The sequence below is a fragment of the Microchirus variegatus genome (assembly GCF_963457635.1).
Source record: "Microchirus variegatus genome assembly, chromosome: 15".
Classification (NCBI taxonomy): Eukaryota; Metazoa; Chordata; class Actinopteri; order Pleuronectiformes; family Soleidae; genus Microchirus; species Microchirus variegatus.
This window is the reverse complement of record NC_139816.1, coordinates 10312431-10333420: the sequence shown is the minus strand read 5'-3', so window position 1 is coordinate 10333420 and position 20990 is coordinate 10312431. Positions and strand designations below refer to the sequence as shown.

General features: G+C 41.7%; 1 protein-coding gene across 1 annotated transcript in view; it reads right to left on the bottom strand.

Moving 5' to 3' along the window:
• The window catches only part of pou6f2 (POU class 6 homeobox 2), a gene marked incomplete at its 3' end in the record, with an annotated part of 85213 nt that overhangs the window by 19759 nt on the left and 44464 nt on the right, over nucleotides 1-20990 (bottom strand). The window contains exons 5-6 of the mRNA XM_083902045.1: nucleotides 18397-18737; nucleotides 2066-2203 (exon numbers count right to left, since the gene is read on the bottom strand). Of these exons, the coding sequence (XP_083758171.1) occupies nucleotides 2066-2203; nucleotides 18397-18737 (479 nt within the window). The remainder of the gene's footprint in view (nucleotides 1-2065; nucleotides 2204-18396; nucleotides 18738-20990) is intronic.

Sequence of the window (20990 nt, the reverse complement as noted above, 5' to 3'; positions counted from 1 at the left end):
CATAGAGTGCATGAGTGCATCTGCAAAAGTCCTGAATATGGATTAAAAAAATGTTTGTGCCTCACATGAAAAAAAGCTTTTCGAGTTTTAGCCTGACCAAACAAGCAGCCCGGGTAGTTGTAGCACATTGACAGTTTAATTGATAATGAAAATAATCAATAGTTGCAACCATACAGTTGATTTACAACTACAAAGTCAATAGCCCTTTACCCCTGTAGTTGCACTTGATCTAAAGCCTGGAAGCTCCCGTCGATACACAGTGCACGCGGGTGCTGTGGCTCAGCTTCATCTTCTTTACAGGCTAACTTTGCTTTGCAGGTTAACAGAGCATGTGTTCCTTTACCTGTTGTTATGTGCATTAGTTCCACCATTGTTTAGCCAGGAGGCTCAAGGCCTCACCAAAGCCTGGGTGTAATGGGAGTGATGGAGTGGATGGATAGCACAAAGGCAGGATGGGGGGGGGGGGTTTCATACATCAAGCATGAAAATGAAACTGGGACTGTTTCGGGGAGAGCGTTACACTTCCTATCAACACAAAAATAGCCCTTAATGTCCCAATTTTCTAGATTTCAGACTAAGCTGCCGAAAAAAAGGGAGAAACTGTTCCGATGCCACAGATTCATCAAGGGAAAATAAATGTAAAGAGAGAGAGACAGACTTTAAACACATTCTGGCTTTTATTCACAGCCTTAATCACTGTTGTAGAGGCAGCGAGAAGAAAAGAGCTTCATTGATTCTCCTTGGAGAATAAAAAAAAAGGCTGGGGCCCAATATAATTAAGGCTTAAAAACACATCAAACTCTAAATGTCCATCAAACCTGGCACTTTTCAAGGTCCCACATGAGCTCTGGCTTCTGACAAAAAACGGGGAGGTGAAAAGACACTACACTATGTTTTTAAATTCAAGGAAAAATAAGCAATTATAAAGGCTGTACAACAAATTCCAACTAAATATTACGATGAATTGATAAAAGCGGTTCACATTTATAAAAAAAAAAAAAGCTTGTTTTGTAGCTTTATCGATGGTGAAAGAAGTTCTCACATCACGAGTGGATGGACCTCTAGCCTTGTAAAATCTCCTCTGTGTTGGGGGGGGGGGGGGGGGGGGGTGGTAGGACTCTCTGATAGTGTGGTGCCTGTTTCAGAGGCCTCCATCTGAATAATGCTGTGGAATAATGAGGTGGGGAGCAAAGGCTGTAGCCCAGGGCTCTGACCGCGTCTGTGACCTGATTATGTCAGGGAGCGTCAGCCGCTAAGACACTACAAAAGCACAGAGCATCCCATCAAGTCCACATCCACAGTGATCTGTCCCCCAGTGCTCCAGGCACCTTGTGAGCCAGGGAAGTCCATACTGTCTCATTAGCGACGTTTAACATCAAGCGCTCGCACACACACACACATACAAGCCTGGTATCACTGGTGGTCCTGCAATGCAACTCCGGTATAGGTTAAATGTCACGTATGAAACTCAGAAATGAACTCTTTTTACATGTTTTTCTTTTTTACCTTTAGTTCTCAGAAACAACACCTTCACTTTCAAGTGTTACCAAGACTGTGCAAGTGAAGATGAACGAGGGTTAAAGTAAATAACACCGAGTGGCATAAAAGGGCACACTGTCCATACAATTCTCCTTTAATATGTGCTGTGTGCACCTGCGATAAGATGATTCATTAGATAGGGCCTCGCAATGACAAGCATCATCGTTCAAGCCTCTGGCTACTGATGGAACAATTCTGCAGCCACCCTGTAAATATGACAAGGTCAGCGTTTTACAGCGTTCGGGAACAGAAAGAGAGGCTTTGTTTATTCCCAAAAAAGCCTAATATATGGTCGAGTGGCTACTAAGACCAGAGACAAACAGCTTTAGGACAACACAAGAGGGGCCGACACTGGAAATCTATGTGGAAAGATCAGGAATACGATACAAATGTTTAATATGGAGCCTCACATTCATCCGTGATAGATGGTCCAGGAACATATTTTACAGAACAATTACCAATTCAACTCTTTATTTTTGCTTCCTCAAAGTTTTTGCCTTCATTTTGAAAGCGTAAAAGGACTCACCTGTCCTTGTGCATTGGTGACCAGCTGCCCCGTGGCTCCTTGCAGGTTTGACAAGGTGTTGCCAAACACCTGAGAACCAGCGATTGAACCCAGGGCTGCTGCTGCCGCTACTGCTGCCTGGCTGGCCAGAGGATTCAGCTGCAGAGGGGGGGGGAACATGAAACCAGTCGTCAAACGCTGCATCTGTTAATGTGGATGTTTATTAGTGGGAATTAAATCAAACAAAACATGCTCAGTTGAAGAGGAGAGAGGAAGTCACATTTGAACTGTGTTGCCATGGTCAGAAAAGGTCAAACACTGTGCGGTCTGTATACTCGCGTAGTGAGGGCTACATGCAGTCCATCATACATCTCCCAGCGGTCCTTGCTGCTGAACCCAGTGGGAGGATCGAGGGTAGGGAGGAGCAGTGAGAACGGGTGGGTGGCTGTGAATAAGTGGCCATTTTACCACTCTAAGTGCTTCCTCTAGCCCACGGGGCTCCCCACGGGCCGAGCCGAGCCGAGTCTTTCCACCCGCAGCAACAGCATCCTGCTCTGCACAATACCAGGAACAGCAGTGTGGCCATGCATCACTGTATCGCCAACTGCTTCAATACGCTTCGACTAAGATTTCCTCCTGCGTCATAATGCACAAGCACACGGTTTCTTTTGTTTTAAGGGAGAGGAGGGTTAAATGACTGTCTTTTGCTGCTGCTGTTGTAATGGACTCATCTGCTCTGGGCCTGTGGTCGTGAAAAGAGGCTCCTTGCGTCGGGGAGAGGTTCCGGAGCCCTGCCACATCGCAGAGATTACCCATATAAATCAAGCTAACCACTTATTAGGGGCCTGAAAATGCACCGCTGATTTGGTTGTAGTGCAGCAGAGCAAAGTCTTATTAGGTTGAGTAAGTAGATCAAAGACCGAGGAAAGATAGGAGACCTCCCAATTACTCAGAAGAATAGAGAAATGATAGAAACGCATGCTTAAAAGCAGGCGGCCCTGTTCCCTGCTGCTAATGCTGGCTGGCTACTGCTGAAATTAAAGAAAACAGGCTTTATATTTAAGACTTAAAACAACATAAATTACATAGACATTACAGTTCAGTAATGAGGGGATGTCATTTTATGATAATAACATCTTACTTCTATAGAAAACCATGGAAATATTATATTATAATAATGGTATTTATTAAGATATTTTAATCTTAGGGCATGACACTGACGCTATCTAGCTAGAAAATGCATTAAAAATAGGTTGTATTACCATAATATTATTACCTTGTTGTTACTGCACTGTAAAGTAAAGTGTTTCTGAGTTCTTCATAGCGGAACATTAAGTTTTCTGCACTTTCCTGTTGTCTGCGGGGAATTCAGCTCCGTTCAATCTGAGCTCATTCTGTTGCCATTTGTCTTTTATCTTATACGCCGGCACCATATATTATTACACTTTCTGAAATCAAATGATGAAAAAATGCCACCGAGCAATCAATACTTTTTCATTGACAGTAAAGGTTAAGCACATTAAGAATGACACTGCATTTGTCTTATGAAATCATATTTCATGTTGGTGGCCTCAAATTGGCCGTGATTGATATTGCCTCCCCTCGTCTGAAAGTCATCCACTTTTTTCCTCGATAATCGCAGGATTGTCTTTTATGTGTCCAGCGGTTGTCCTTCGGAAATCCTAACACATTTAAGGCCACGGGGCTGCGGATTCTGTACGTGGAAAGGGAGACGGATGACTGAATCTGATCTTATCTTTAGAGCTGAAACGATTGATCGATTAATCGATTACTATATTAATCGTCATCTGTTTTGATCATCGATAATCGGTGTGAATCTTTTTTCATGATTAAAACAAGATTTCCGATTGTTTTAGCTTCTTAAATGTGAATGTTTTCTTCGTTTCTTTGCTCCACATAACAAAGAAATCCTTAAAACTCAATCATTTTGGTTCGTGGACCAAACTAATTTGAGAACATCGTCATTTCCAGAGACTTTGGATTTTCATTACTGTGCATATTTCTTTAAGATGGTATATGGAGACAATTAATTATATTAAATCATAAACATGTGGTCTTTCTCCAGCTTCCTACCACTGGCCTTTCGCCCTATGTTAGCTGGGATTGGCTCCAGCCCCTCGCGACCCTCCTGGAGGTTAAATGATGTGTAATCAGAGAGTGAGGAAAATTGAAAAAAAACAGTTGATTGCTGGGCGACTTTCATGAATATTTAATATGTTATACGTTTTTGGGATGGAGTTTTTTGGGGATTTATCGGCAGATGACAGACGTTTCATATGCGACACATGGACCCAAGGCGGTCTCTCCATCTCTGAAATGCTCGGCAGACACTGACACACTTTTGGCTACGTCTACATGATTTTTTTTTGTTTCATTGCAGCATAAGCAAGTGATTGCCAGTTCTGTGGAGTGGAACGTGGATCCTTAGTAGAACAGCCATGTTGTAGCTGCCATATAATTGGTCAAAATCGCCTGTCATAGAACCAGATTACCCTAAGGCTGTAAACAGAGCCAAGGTGCAGAAGTCTAGTACTCTCTCAAATCGCTTCATTTAAAATGTCAACATTATGTTGAAAAGTTATTATGGAATAATTGATCAATGTGCTCTCTAGCCCACATTTCTATAACATAAGCGTGGTATTATTTATGTCATGGTAGTGAATAGGAACAAAGTGAAAAGGCCAGTTAAACAGAGGCTTCACACCAGCACATAAATAATGTGATGTGCTCAGAGGAAGCACAGCCACAGTTTCTCTCTCCCCTGAAAAACCACCGTGTTTGGTGTCATTGTGCGTCAGTGTCAGCGATAGGCTGTCGGGAAAGCTTTCAGATTGATTTGAAATATTATCATTGTGTTTCATTCGATGATAGCCCTTTCGCATGCTATGTTATTCTGGTAAATCCCGGTGAAAAGAGAGCAGGGCTTTCTTTTCTTTTCTGCCTCTGCCCGCTACTGGGTAAATAGGGACGGCAGTTCAGGAATAAGGAGAGGTGAGTCTGTGTTCAACACCTAAACAGGTGATTTTCCGCCACGGTGACTCCTCTCAACACCTCGGCGGGAGGCACAAAATGACAGACCTGGCCTGGAATCTGTACTGATTGCATGTGTTGGAGGAGATAAACAGCGATCTCCCAGTTTTGCAGAGCCTGCATGTTAACCATTGTGTTTGAGGCTTTTCATTCGATATGAAAAGGGCATTAAGGAGGATTTTTTTGGGGGGGACCACTTTGAGCGTCAAGATGACACAAATTCTAAATAAACAGAAGTTTCCCCGGAGCCCTCGTTCATATCATGGGAGGCATCATCTTGTCACCTTTAAGTCGCCACAGCTGCCATCACTCTCAGTTTAATACAGTCAAATATCCAGGGCTACACAGGGATCAAGAAACACAAAATATAAGGCTCTCTCTCTGTGAATTGTAAAAAAAAAAAAAAATAGATTTTTTCACTGTGCTGTAGGAAGGGGAGGGTATCAAAACTCCAGCAGGCTCTCCATCGCATGTTCAACCACAGGGGTCACCTGGTGCAGCAACCCGTGTAATCTCAGGAATAGAAGGAAAAATAACGTCCCTGCAAACCGTGGAGAGAGAGAAAGAGAGAGGGAGAGAGAGAGAGCCCAGGAAACTCAAATTGTCTGACACAAACTAACTTGAGTTGAGCTTGAGTTTTTTGTGGCCATTTTAAACTGAATTGCTTTTTTTTCTGGCCGTGCACATGACATAAAAGAGCAAAAGATAAATGGATAATGTGGTGCAGATGCCAGAGGTTGGGACGATTTGGCTTCAGTGGGGTGTAAAACTTATTTTCTGACTCATCCATGATGCAACAACGGGATCAAATATTTAGCTTATGTATCAGGGAAATTATTGGTCAGTGTTGTTTTGAATCCACAAAGGAGAGCAATCCCCAAAGTGTGGGCTGTGGTGCCCTGGTGGACTGTGAGAGTACTGCAAAAAATAGACAGGATTTTAATTTTGGGCCTCATTAGTCTTCAAGTAAGGGAACAATATTTAAAGAGTTACATTTTACGTTCATGTAAAAGGATTTGGACATTTTGTAGATCATTTCTAAAGCACTTTGTTTCATAGGCTAAACTTCAATAAAATGAACTAACCTTTCAGTTTGTCCATATTCAATAGTTTCTCAAAATCTAGCAAAGTCAAAATAAAGTTTTAAAGTAAAATGAACATTACATTTTACTGTTAATAAAACAACAATACACAATAAAACAATTAACTAGGTGCTTACTAAAATGCAATCAAGTTACATACTAGCCCTTTTATTAGTACATCTTTAGCACATAGTATTATTTATTTAATAATGTGCTTAAGATGTACTAATAAAGGGCTAGTATGTAACTTATATGCCCTTTACTAGTGAATATTAAGCACGTATTAAGACCTTTTGTAGGAAAAATCTGAATTCATGTTGTAATAGAGATAGAATAAGGTTATGTAGAATAAGGTGTTAATACGTGCTTAATGATTTAATAAAGGGCTAGTATGCAACGTATGTATGTTAGTAAGCACCTAGTAAATGGTGAATACGTGTTCCCTAATCTAAAGTGATTTAAGTTTTTGGTGGGTGGTAGAAGAATAACCCTACTAACTTATTGACTAACCCTAATTTCATTAGGAAATGGCTGGGCTAAGAACCTAATGGGACTTGAGTGATAAATAATGCACTAAAAAGGAATCTGTTGTCAGGAGAAAAATGTGAGACATTGGCCAAAAGTCAGTCCAAAAAGAGTACAACCCATTTATGAACAGAGAATACTACTATTGTCTCTGAACAAGAAAGATTGTCCTTTTTTCTTCAGACCCACATGTAAGTTTCATGTCTCTGCACCTCTCTGCTCTTTTCCCCCTCCAGAGTGAATGTAATCAGCTGTGACATGAAAAAACACGTTGGCTGTCTGTCAGGACTCTCGCTGGTCCTCTGACGCCACTCCTTCACTGACTCTCGCCCCAAAAGAGACTCTCCCTCCACCTCCCCGTCTCCCCTACCTCACATCGGCAGTGCTTATGAACATCAAAATGCCATTAGGCCTTTAAAAACACCTCTGCTCCCTTGGTCGACAGAGCCTTGCACTGTGGTTGTGCACTCTGCGCCCTCTGAGCGCCGACTACAGTCACTACTGGGCCTCTGCTGCAGCTCTTGTGAAAAATAAACCCTCCCCACAAATAAAGAGCCATTGTTGAGGAAGGAATATTGGGAAGTGAAAGACAGATTGAACAACTGGGGGGAAATATAACGTCGGACATCGTAATTGCTAAAGACAGTGGCGGCGGCGGATGCGGACGTGGAGGTGGCTGAGGTGGCACGGCGAGCGCTAATGGAGTGATGTCATATGAAACGCCGAAATGACAGTGAGTTAACTGGGAAGGTTTGGCTGATCAAATAAAAAAGCATTAGCTCCAGGAAATGGATATTGCAAGCGGCTTCAGAAATGGCCGTATCTAATGAGGCAAAATGCAAATGAAGGAGGGAAAGAGTCGTGAAAACGTTTAAACTAACTATAAAGCGGTGATGGAGAGCCGGACAGTGGCCGTCAATCTCCCCACTCATTACCCTCATGTGGAATTAACAGCAGCTTTAATCATGACATAAAATCTGCTCCGGCCCATTTGTTGATAATTGTGAAGCACAGAAGGTTCAGAGTGGGCGATTTGTCATCAATCACAGCAGCAGTATATTTCCTCTGGTTAAGGGGGAAACGGCGAGTAAAAATATAAGTTTTACTGCATTCCTTGCACATCCTTTCTCTTGCCGAGGAATGATCTATAATATTAAGCTTTTTTTTTCCAAATGTATTACATTTGAAACTACTTGGTGATTAAGTATCCGGAGGGAAAGTGCTGACCACTCCAGCTCATGATGTGACATATTTGGCGCAGTTATTCCTGTATTGCTCCAGCGTTGGCTTGGAAATCACAGCAGCATCAAACCGCTGTTACAGTAAATCTGCAGCAGTCGTGCGGCCGTGCATACTGGCTATACTGTTATACGCTATGAGAGAAAACAAAACTATTAGAGTCTGGTCAATATAAAAACTATTATTCACACTCGCTGTAACCTTTTGATGACAATTCCTTGTAATATCCAATATGCAATGAAACATATCTCTTGATTTCATGTGTTTTACTTCAGCTTCACCAACTGCAAGCCATTTGTTTACGTTTGGGCGAAAATGGCATCTCTTTTCACTCGGCGGTTGCTTGACATATAAACATAGCATCTGAATGACTTTAATATCCTCCTAATCAATGTCCAGTGATCTTTTGATGTCCTCAATTCAATATAGGAAGGGTCATCCATGCTGCAGCTTTATAAACACAATAAAGGTAAATGATTACTCTGCACTGTGGTGTCCAAAAATACGGCCAGTAATGAAGAGAAATGGAGGAGTTTGAAGGGGGGAGGCCTGTCATGTGTCATTGGCCAAGTCTAAAGCCCAAGATTAATCACAAGAGAGAGGGGCTCTGTGGCTAAGATGTGGTCACCCTTGATCAATAAACCCACCTCCCTTCCTCCCTCTGTGTGTCTCTACCTCGCCGTCGCTCTCTTTTTCTCCAAAACATACGCAGTCCTTGGCACGAGCTTAATCAGCATAAGTGAAAAGACGAATTCATGACATTTGCAGTCACATTTGAATCGATTACTCGAGATTTGACTCCACTCGTGAGGAGTCGACCAAGTTCAGTCTATTTGCAAAACCAGCAATTTTATTTATCGCCGCAAATGGAAATAAAAAAGGCAAAAATCATTCTCATAAGAGTGTGGGACATTAGAGTTAAGAGGAATTTCAATTCATTGCAAATCATATAGTAAATCTACCCTCAGCAAAACACAACTGAACACACTTTGGAGAATTTCCGATAATATTCTGCAGGGACCACAAATGGGACTTTTGACTTGGTCTATGAGGAGGGCATAATGCAATAACATTGCATTAAAAGGGCTATTTTTTTTTTTACAGCGTGGCAGTGCAGTGCGGCTGTGTTCCTTGTGTGAGCCGGGTGCTCTGTTTGCGGTCACTAATGGGCATCAGAAATTACAGGCAGTGGAATCGCGCCCCGCGGGGGGACTGGCCTCCTCAGCGGAGCGGAGCACTTAGACAGTGTCTGGGAGGCTGCTGGAGAAGGAGGAGGAGCGGGAGGGTGGGGGGTACTCAATGTCACAGCCTTGCTTCATAATTAAAGAAACCCTATTCCTTATCCACAGTTAGGTGAGCCCTAGCTTGGTGCTCCATCTGAGGGCTCCCCCCGTGGGTGTCTCATGCGAGTTGGCCCCAAGTGTGCATGTGGGTAGATCAGCCTTTCTGCTGGGTGCCTGAGCCGCGAGCCCTCTGACCACCACCAGGGTAAACGGGGGCCGCATTTTTTTTTTTTTAAGAATCGCAGACCTCAAAAAGCAAAAGGAAATATTAACTTGGCCAAATCTGAAAACCAGAAAAGCCAAAAAGAAGTAAATGCAAAGTGCCGTGTAGGTGTAATTCTAAAAGCTGCAGTATGTACTGCGACAGTTTTCTGAAATATGATCAATTTTTTTTACTTTTCTCCTTATTTAGAAATGCAAGGCTCATCTTTGGTCCTTAAGTCTGTAGATTTTCATTTTGCCTAATCCCTCATTTGAAGTAAATAAAAGTAGTAGAGCTGTCATGGTCAGGTTGTTTTCCTCATCTAGCTCCCATGCTTTATAATTATTCATATGAAATGTGGTGCTGTTGATGGGCAACAGTCTTATTTTCTGCTTCAGTCAACAGTGCACATTTGTATTTCTAAATTGTGGAGCGCTTGTTATGTAAGGCAATTTTCTGCCTTCTTAAGAGCCGGATCTCCTGTGCATTAATAAGAAGGCAGAGCTGCTGGGGAGCTGAGGGCCTGTTCATGCTCTGAACCACACATCCACACTCAGCAGCAGCAGCAGGCATTTAAACACAGCCTGGCACCCCATAACATTAATACACGTTTAAAACGGTTTTATTCGAAAATTGAGAGATTTAGAAACAGGTGTTTGCTTGGATAATGGTCAGATGTGAATATGCTTTAAAGCTTAAAAGGCAATTTTCAAATGATTTGCTGCCGTGTGCAGCAAAGAGTCCAATTTCACTACAGCATTCCCCGTACCCCAATCATCACATAAAAAAAAGTTCCCATAAAGCCAAAAAACTATAAATGCTTGACAAAATCAGTAGGACATAGTTTGACCCTGAAGTTAAACAACACTTATTTAACAACCTGCGAAACCGAAACAAGCACTTTACCAAAGCTGGAGCAGAGATTATTTAAGAGAAATAAACATTTCCTATGCTCCTGTGTTTGTCAAAGCCCTTAATACAGTACTAGGATTATAATACTGGTATATTTTTACCAATTTAGACCATTTTTAAATAATAAAAACACACAATCAGCTGTATTTGGAGGTGCACTGCAGGAAATCAATTGTAAAAGGTACCAATATAAAGTAATGAGACATGAGAGAGATAATGGCCTCTTCCCTCGACTTAAGCGTGGCCACTTTCATTGACAAACCACAGTATGAAGCGTCCGCTCCACATCTGAGCATGTCATTTTAATTTTGATTTAAGGACGGCGGTGGCCCCGCTTCGCTAAACTGAACCGACGTGACGCTGATCTGGAAAATCAATGAATCGATTGTGCAAGGGCTCATTTAAGACACATGTTAATATAACGGGAGCGGGGGGAGAAAAAAAAGAGACATTAGGAGCAAATTGGACAGTGGTGATTCTAACAGCGGTTGACATGAGTAAAAGTGCACTGCAGCGGAAAACTGTAACATGAGTGTCTGACGGGGGCCTCAGCTGGAGACAAAAGCAGCCGAGATGGGCCTCAGACTTTGAGGAGGATGGTGGAGGGAGGAGGAGGAGGAGGGGAGGAGGTAGGAGGGTGGCAAGGAGGTGAGAAGAGATGGAGAGTGCAGACAGCCAAGCCTCTGAAAGGCCGTTGTGGTTGGCAGGTGCTGACCTTGGTGACGATGGGCTTTCACCAGAGGCTTCTAATGAAGGCTGATTGCCAGGGAACAGTGAGGGAGGCAAGGGGTAAAGAAAAGAGAGAGTGAGAGAGACAGGGAGAGAGAGAGAGAGAGAGAGAGAGAGAGAGAGAGAGAGAGAGAGAGAGAAGGATAAAGGAGAGGCTCAGGTAATTGCAGCACTTGTGGGTCTGAGGCCCTGCAGTCCTGTGATGTTGGGGTGCAGCGGGGAAAGAAGAGAGATGTCTGTGGACGCTTTGGTGGTAAATTGTGGAGCACAGGGATTGGAGGCAGGCCCCTAGGCTGTAATTACTCCTATGAGTGTGTGGATGAAGAGTGGACAGGCCCAGTGTGGGGCTCTGACAGCGATCAAGCAGACGACGAATGAAAAAGGGGGAGTAGAGACAGACAGACAGACAGACAGACAGACAGACAGACAGATAGACAGACAGACAGAAAGCAGGAATCTCTGCCAGGCTGTCTGAAAAAAAAAAAAAAAAGCAGCTAGCCAGAGACTGGACCAAGGTCAGAGGCTATTAGTGTATAGACAACATGCTGCTGACAAGAATGGCAAAGAGACTTTGCAGTGCTGTGGATGATGCATTTCCTGGATGCAGACAGACATAGACGACATCCATAATTCTCAACAAATTCAGCTCCAGATGCTCCTATTGTCTATACTTCCTCGGTGCCTTAGAGCTCCCCTAGAAAAAGCCGCCGTCTCCATTTTGTGTGAAAACTTTGGGGCTGCACTAAGCTCTGGTTTCACCTCGTCATCAACTTCGAAACAGAATTACTTTTCACCTTTGTTGCGTCTCGTTAGATTAACTTTTTGAAAGAGCAAACAATTGCAGAGGAAATAATCTACTTCCTGTTTACACATGTATGAATGCGGCCAGTTTACCAGGATGCTCATGTGATCTACACTACCAATGAAAAAATTGGGGGTCACTTAGAAATGTCTTGATGATTTTTTAAGGAAAAGCACTTTTTTTCAATGAATATAACATTAAATGAATCAGAAATACACTCTATACATTGTTAATGTGGTAAACGACTATTCTAGCTGCAAACGTCTTTTTTGGTTTTTAATGGAATATGTACATAGGTGTATAGAGGCCCATTTCCAGTGTTCTAATGGTACATTGTGTTCCCTAATCGCATTAGAAGGCTATTGGATGATTAGAGAACCCTTGTGCAATTATGTTAGCACAGCTGAAAACAGTTCTGCTGTTTTTTTGACAAAAGCAAAGTTATTATTTTGAATAACAATCATTATTTCTAATCTTGTCAATGTCTTGACTATATTTTTCGATTCATTTTGCAACTCTTTTGATGAATAAAAGTGTGACTTTTAATAGAAAACACACTTATATTATGGAAACATACAGTAGCCATGGATTTAGCTATAATCAAGAAGGGAAAAAAAAGAGCAATAATAGCAACTAATTCGTTCAGAGCCACAGAGGGGGATGACAAGGCTTCGCTGGATGGCACGGCAGGGTCAGGAGGTTCTGGGCACACAAACTGGAATGAGAGCGTTGATAGGCCGGCCTAAGCTTCCCGCTGCCACGGATCAGTATGTACTGCCTCTCCTCTCCCTGCCTGGGCTGATGTAACTCACTGGAGTGGCAAATTACACCAGACCTACAGCTGTAGCCCGACATTATGATTAATTTGATCAGTAATTTCTCCTGTTTTTCATTTTAATCGCCGCGACCATTCTGCTGTGGCAGGTCTTTCAGATCTAATTAAGATCAATTCCGGTGTAACAGACTTGGCGAGCGCCTTTACCCAGTCAAATCCCTGAGCTCTCTGGGCGTGGAGAAAACCTGCAGCTCTAATCAATCAACTTCCAGCAAAATCCAGCGGGCTCCCGCAATCAGCCCATTAACACACTTAAGCAAATTTCATAATCTCCCCCCGTCCACTTGTCATGACTGCGGTGGCTATTTCGAGCAGCTCCAGGCTGCATCATCACCATTCTGGGGAGCCGAGTGGACGTGGGCGGGGTTAAAAAGTGTTGCATTGTTACTCCATTTAACCAAATTAGCAGCACTAATCTGAGTTTAGGCCACTGACACAAGGGGACAAGAAGTCTGTTGTGGTGGGATTTCTGCTCTAATAGGGATATTAATTAATGAATTTTGGTGTCACGAATTAAAACGCAGAGCATTAAAAACACAAAAGACGTAATGAGTGTTCGGAATGTCCTCACTCGGAGAATATCACGCACCTCCCATGAGAAGAGAATTACAATGGGACATTAATTGGAACATAATGAACGTTTGTCTCTCAGCAAGCTCCGCTCTGGTGTTTGCAGCAAACAGTTCAATGGCTGGGTGATTCTGTGTGTGTGTCTGACTGAGGACACAAGGAAACGGGGGCGTTATCTGTGTAATGCTGATTGTATTATGGTAATTATGACGCAACTTTATTGCACAGACCACTTCCTCTGGTTAAAGCGCGGTAATGTCCTTCAATTAAAACGTACAAAAGAGGAGATAATTGTGACAGTTCGACCGATAGGCTCGTCTCTGTGGCTGATGCTGACAAGACAGGGCCGATAAATGATTTGTTTTAGCTGATATGTTTTCTGTTTTTTACCTAAATCCAATAAAATATGAAAAAAATATACACGAAATTGACTCGAAGTGTGTCTCTCCCATCTATACATAATTGAAATTAATAATATGTAAATTTGGTAACACTTTAGATTAGGGAACCCATATTCACCATTAACTAGGTGCTTACTAACATGCATATAGGTCGCATACTAGCCCTTTATTAGTAGACATTAAGCACGTATGAACACGTTATGTAGGAAAAATCTTAATTCATGTCATAATAGAGGTAGAATAAGGTTATGTAGAATAAGGTGTTAATATGTGCTTAATTATTATAAATAAAGTGATATGGTTAATGGTGAATATGTGTTCCCTAATCTAAAGTGCTACCGTAAATTGTGCTGCACAAAGAAAAAGACAAATCAACACAACAAAAACAATGCAATTAAATAAGCAAAGACAAGCCTGAAAGAATGGGTCTAAAGATGTTTTTTACATCAATAGTGTTCACACATCTTAGATCCAAAAGAAGAAACCAGGAGCTACAAGCACAAAAGCAACATCCCCTTTTTTATTCCTTGAGCCTGCAGCAGGGAAGTTTAACAATTGGCATCGGCCAATTACTGTTTAATTAATCGTCTGATGCCAATGCTTCAAAAATTGGCAAACATTGACCCAATAATTTGGCCTGATTAATCAGTCGACTACTGTTTCTGACAAACTCTTTGTTCCTGAATAAATAAAAAAAACAAAACTCAGTGGTTGTGGAAGAGAAAATCCAATCACTGACCCCGGCAGTGGAGGGAGGAGGAGCTGCAGTTTAAATCCCATTGCAGGCTTGAGTGGTTTGTGAGACCACGGCCTGTCCTTGGGCAAACTCCTCGCTGGGTGACACACTCTGTGACAACCCCAGCATTGACCCAGGGAAACTAAACCTTTTATGGCCATTCTGATTCTCCCGCACACGCACAGACACACACTTTTCATAATCCTATTTGATGAGGCAATATCTTAATGACACCTGATGTGGCCCCTATCGAGGCAACTTCTGCCCTGTCATCATAATCAGCTGTGCTGCTTCTTTTGGAGGAAGACAATCTATATGAAGCTCAGGGTCTCAATCTTCACATAACCCTGGGTCAGAAAAGATGTTCACAAATTCAACATTTGACAAATAAAAGTAGAAGAAAAACATCGGTGGAGCAAAACATCATGAAGCACTGAATCAATTTGGGCAAAAATTCATACTCTATTAAAGTAACACAACATAGGATTTGTTGAGGACTATTAATGTACAGGCTTTGACAGAGGTGACATTCACCCTGTTGTAAGTTGATGTATGAGCCAAGGTTATGTCATGTTTTATTTCAGTTTAGTTTTAGTTAATTCAACAAATGATTTAGTAGTTTAAGTTTAGTTTGCATTTTGAGGAACTGACTAGTTTCAGTTTAGTTTTTATTTAGTCTAAGTTTTTCAGGTATTAAGAGAAAGCCTCGACTCTTAGACGCTGAAAAGGATGAAAGAATGTGTGACACCAGATATGGATTATCAAGTCCTTTAATTTCATTCTTTAACCTTTAACAGCTGCAGTTAAATCAAAAGTAAAACTTCAAATGGTCTGTATTCCAGAAAAACTAAAACAAAGCTGAATTTATCTACAATTCAGTTTAGTTTTATTTAGTTTTGCTTTGTTCATTGTAGTTTTTAATTCGTTTTTATTTTGATTTCAGCGAACTAAATTATTTTTTCACTTCTAGTTTAAGTTTTAGACTTAGTTTTTGTTAACTATAATAACCCTGATATGATCAAAATAATCTTGGAGACGTTATTTGAAGGTTACTAACTGTGTTACTTTAAAACCCAATTTGAGTTCAATACATACAGCCTAGAAGTGCATCAGGGGTTCTTTAAGCACAGCTTGTCCTTAGATTTACTCTGAATTCTATCTTAGTTCAGATGTAACGTCACAAGAAAGCTAAAGCATTGTCCTGAGCGAACATTCCCAGCATCAAAGCATCAGAAATATACGCAATATTCGCATCATATATGTTCAAGCATGATTTTTGGAAAAAAAAGTGACAGCCCTTGTATCAGTATATGTAAAAATGTTCTTGAAGTTGGTTTTCTGATTGTGGTTTTGTGTTGTATTTAAGCCTACGACCACTAGTTGGCAGAAGATTTGACTCTGTCCCTCTCCAGTTTATTGTTTATACGAATTACATTGTATTTACTTTAAAAAAAAACCAACCAAAAAACAGATTATAAAGCATTGATTAAAGTAACCAGATATACTGCATCATCTCCTTTGTATCAGAATATGTACAATATCACACAACCCGTGGTCTGGCTGTTGCCCAAAGTCTTTGTATGCTGCCTGACACAAGCTGAAAGAGTGAATCTGTATGTTGGTCAGTAACCGTGAATCCACAGTCAGACTGGACAGTGTGTTTGGTGCAATGTAGCGGCCAGCCTTTGGAGCCCATTAAATCCAGAGACTGTTTTTCCTGCTGAGTCTCACTAGGCCGTGACAGGGCCGGAGAGAGCTGCAAGAGGGGAAACAAATAGCCCAACTCATCCTGGCCATAAAGAAGGTTGCACCACAACCCAATAAGGCTGTGACGCTGATGAATGTGGCCAGGGACAGAAAGGCGACCCTGGCCAGACTGGACCAGAAATGAAACCACAGGGATATAAAATAGGTTATTATCGTCACACAGTGACAGCAAGACAGACAGAAGGGCAGAGATGGATGGACGGACAAAGTGACTAAAAAGGAGGTTGAGTAGGAAGAGCAGCAAAGATTAAGGGGATGATTATGGCTGCAGGATAGATAACCTGAGAATCCCCTCTGAATGTGCAGGAGGACGGGAATCGTATGCTTCTTGTCTGGTGGTGAGGTTTGACGTACTCGAGTGCATCAAGGCTTCAGCAACAAGATGCATATTCAAACAGCCTCACCGAGACAGACAGAAGAGCAGCGGAGCCTCCATTCAAATGCAGCTACTTGATAAAGATCAAGTAGCGACAGGAAATCTAGCACTGTGTCGTTTGCTCAAGGCTGACCTGCCAAAAAAAACCACGCCGTCTTCAATGACGCCATTCATATGCACACTTGAGTTTCTTAAAACGGGGCATTATATTTTTAAGGATTTAAATTGTGCTCTTGAAGTTTTGAGTATTAGTTTAACATGAGCTACTACTGCTCTGGCCTTTTTATACTTTTTATCATAATGTAGTTCACTCCGTGTCCTTGAAAAAAATGTATATGAATAGGATAAAAGTAGCTGATTGTTGATGAGAGCCTTGTATAATTACAGACACTGAGAACATTAACACATAAAATATGTTGAAACCAGCGTCTGATACACTGTGTTGGGTCTTTATTAGTGCCAGTCTATAGTTTCTGTAGCCTTAGAATAAGCTGTTTTTATTTGGACTTTGGACAAGGGCCTTGCTTGACAGATGCTGCCATTTTGTGCCACCATTTTTCTAAAGGACAGACTTTAAGTGCATTTCACTTTTTGAAGTTTACGACGCAAACTAAGACGAAACACCCTATCTTATTTACAAAGGCCTCTATGGTCCCCTGACCTGCTGCTGCAGAAAGGGAGTGGTGAGTTGAGGTGACCACCGACATCAGTAGTTCAACTATTAGACTTTTAAAGGGATAGTTCAGGAAGTTTAAAGAGGACATATTATACAAAAATCTACTTTTTAATCATTTTAATACTTTGGGATTTTGGGAATTTGGGACTCTGGAGGCCCTGTGAGTAGGCAAAGTGTGAAAAAACTGATGTTTCTGTGGTCCGCCTCGGTCTAAGTACAGGAGATAAAACATGCGACGTTGACTTCCGCATTCATTGTGTAACTATGCGAGTGCATGCGAGGGCAATAGTATCCGGAAGAGCGGAAGTCCGCGAAGTGTTCTATTCTTGTCTGCACAGTGCAGCACAGAGTTATACACAAACTTCCAGCCTCAGAGGATTTATGTGTCCAGTGGATACATTTTATATACGACAGCAATGTGCCGGCTAGAGTTGCTGTTCCAAATGCTAACTGCTGTTAGCTGCCGGAGCCTCGGTGACACTGACGTAGTTTCCTGTGTCTCATTTGCATTCAAAGAGACAGGCATTCAAAACCTAGCGTTCTGAACAGGGCTGTTTTGGCAGAGTGATTGAACTGCTATGGTGCTTCATCCTTATGCACCTTATTTGACCAAAGCATGTCACAGACATGTTCATTGGGACACCAGGGAACGAGGTTAACTTGTAGAAATAGGGTATAATATGTCTCCTTTCATATACTGCCAGTAGGTTACCAAGCTGTAGACAGTACCGTTTAAGTATAAACAAAACAGTTCATCTGCTGTACACTCAGAAAATGTGACTGTAAACTTGTAAACATATTAAAAATCCAAAGAACACAGTTATAAGGACGTGATTGATTTTTTTCATTAAGGGCCTTCTTTTACAGGGCGGTGGCACATTTTTTGTCTGCTCACCCTATTCACATAAAAACAATGTATAAATCATGATTTCAGCCGTCGTCCTCTACAACGGCTGTCTATTGTTTGGTACACACGATGCATAAGTACCATACACCCTTACTAAAGAAAAACAAAGAAATGCTCACAAATAAATGGGTGAAGTTGCATTCAGTGATGCATACAAATAACTAAGCAAAAACAAAATCACTAAAAGGTTCAAATGAGAATAATTCAAGTGTTAGAATATAAAGATACATCCAGAGTAGACCTAACTTTGTGGACTTACCGGCAAAGGTATGGGCGGAGTGACGGGAGAAGGAAGGCTGCGAGCCGGTGAGTGGTTTGGTCTGTGAGGTGGAGACTGCTGAGGCTGCCCAGAGGTGGAGGAGCAGGCTGAGCCTGGAGATGGAACGGAGGATTGCTGCTGGCTGGGTGGGGTTATGTGATGCTGGGATGCTGTCAGCTGGTTCTGGGTGTGGGAGTGGGTCTGTTGGTGATGGTGTTGCTGCTGCTGTTGCTGCTGCTGCTGCTGCTGCTGATGGTGTTGTTGCTGTTGCTGCTGGTGGTGCTGCTGCATCTGTTGGAGCTGCTGCAGGTGCTGGAGCTGGGAGCTGAGTGATGAGGTAGCTGTTGATGAAAACAAAGCAAGAGGTTGGATTCTTGAAGACCTGAACTCTTCATATAGCAGGGCAACAAACGCAAATGAGTTTGAAGCTGAGAAGTGTCCTCGCCACGTAAACTGGAACACCTCATTATTCGAAGGATACGCTCACACCTGAGATGGAAACACATGCACACACACGGTGGTGTGGGATGCATAGGGTAAAAAGTGAGAGATGGATGTAAATTGCATGGAGCCACAAGACGAAAATCCTCCAGGGTTCTTTTTTTTTTGGCTGCATGATAGAGTCAGTAAATTTTTATTTCACGAGTTGGAGGACAAAGCTATCAAGCCTGATTGATATAATTGCTCTCTCTGGAGCCAAACAGTCTTCCTTGTCACTTGGAGAATGTCAGATTCTTTCGGTTTAATGAGAACAAGACATCCATCTTAACTGCAGGAGTTCAGAAATAAACCCATTAACTAATTGGATCCAATAATGGTGCGTCATTAGCAGCTAATTTCAACCTTTAAATGCATTTTGATTCTGTTAAAACAGGCAGACACTCTTTGCAGTCTGGAGTTTGCAGCCACACTGGCATGAAAATACTACCATGGATACGCAATGTCCAGCTAAAATATGACCTAAAATAATGTCCAGTGAATGTAGATTAACTATCAAGGGCAATTCTTTAAAAAAAATTTTAACATAACATTTGGCACCAATTTAGACATCTATCCATGTAAGGATATTAACTTTGTGCCATTTTGGACAGTCTAACCAACAATCTTATTCCTAATAATGTCATATCTAACCATAACAATCATTGAAGACCCTCAGAAATTATGTTTTTAGTCCACATAAGAGCTACTGGTACTGACAAAGTCAGTGTTTATATCAGACAAAGTGAGAAAGTTCCTAAAGAGGCTACACAAACATGAAGACTCACAGTAAATATGTCTCAATGTCAGTAAAAAAGAAAATCCATACAAATACAGAGCAAATGTGTAACAAAGGGTATCAACTGTAAAAAAAAAAAACATCAAAGATGCCCTTCACAGTTTAAACTTAAAGGCCATACTGAGTTTCTCAGCCTCAAAAACTATATTTACAGGAACAATGTGGAGAGATCTACAAGCTGAAATATAGTCTGAAAGTCATTATATGCAGTAATTTTTACCCCGAACTAAGAATCACTGTGCTTTTGCTGGCTTAAAATCATATAATATGTTAACATCCACATAGATGTTAATATATTTAAAATGGTGATTAATAGGTGATGAAATGATTGAAAGTAATCTCTGTCTGCATCTAAAAGCCAATAAGACTGATGACTGTAGTGGGCATGCAAACTACTCTATATTATAAATAAAATCTTAAATTTTTAAAATGTGTAATTTCATGCTATCAGAAAGATTTCAAACAATTCGTCCACTAAAATGAACCCCGCAACACAATAAAGTGGAAAAACACAGGTTGAAAACATTGTGAGCATTCATTGATAATGCAGCTACGCTACTGTGAGCACAACTATAGACAAGCTTGTATACGTACACAGAATCGATGCACTTAAATAATTCACGTGTGGTTGTCTCATGCAATATGAATAAATGATTGGCGCAGACAAGTCTTTGATTGGTTTGGTCACTGCGATTGCAGGACAGGCCACAGATGAACATTTGATGAAGATCCGATCATCATCCTCCATCCTCGCCCTGCAGAAAGCACGGCGAAAAGGGAAAGCTGGCGTCTCTTGGCCAGTAAACAGTACACTTTTCCATTTTCTTCTTCCTCCTGACACATTGACACCTCTCTCACACCCCCACCATGAATTATATATCATCCGTGCAAACGGCGAGAGTCCAATTCTCACTTGAAATGTTGGGGCAAGTTGTCTAAGCAAGTGCTGAGCCCCTGACAGGACTGGGCTCTCTCTTTTCCCTTTGCAACTTCAACAACGACAAAACGTTGAGCCCTCATTTAGAGACGGGGATAAAAGAGCACAAAGATGCACGAAAAACAAAAAAAAGAGGGGGGAGGGGGGTGCGCAAAATAAGATTTCTATCAAAAAATTATCGAAAACCAGGCAAAGATCAAAGACGATTGGAGAATTTCCTCCAGCGGCAACCATTACGCCGAGGAACAAGAGGCACAACAAAAGAATATGAGGCAAAAGAAAACAAATACAGAGGGAATATGGAAGAAGCCCCATGTGGCCTTATTATAAGGGCTACACCGCAGGTAACTATATTCTTTAACAGCAGTGCTTTATAAATTC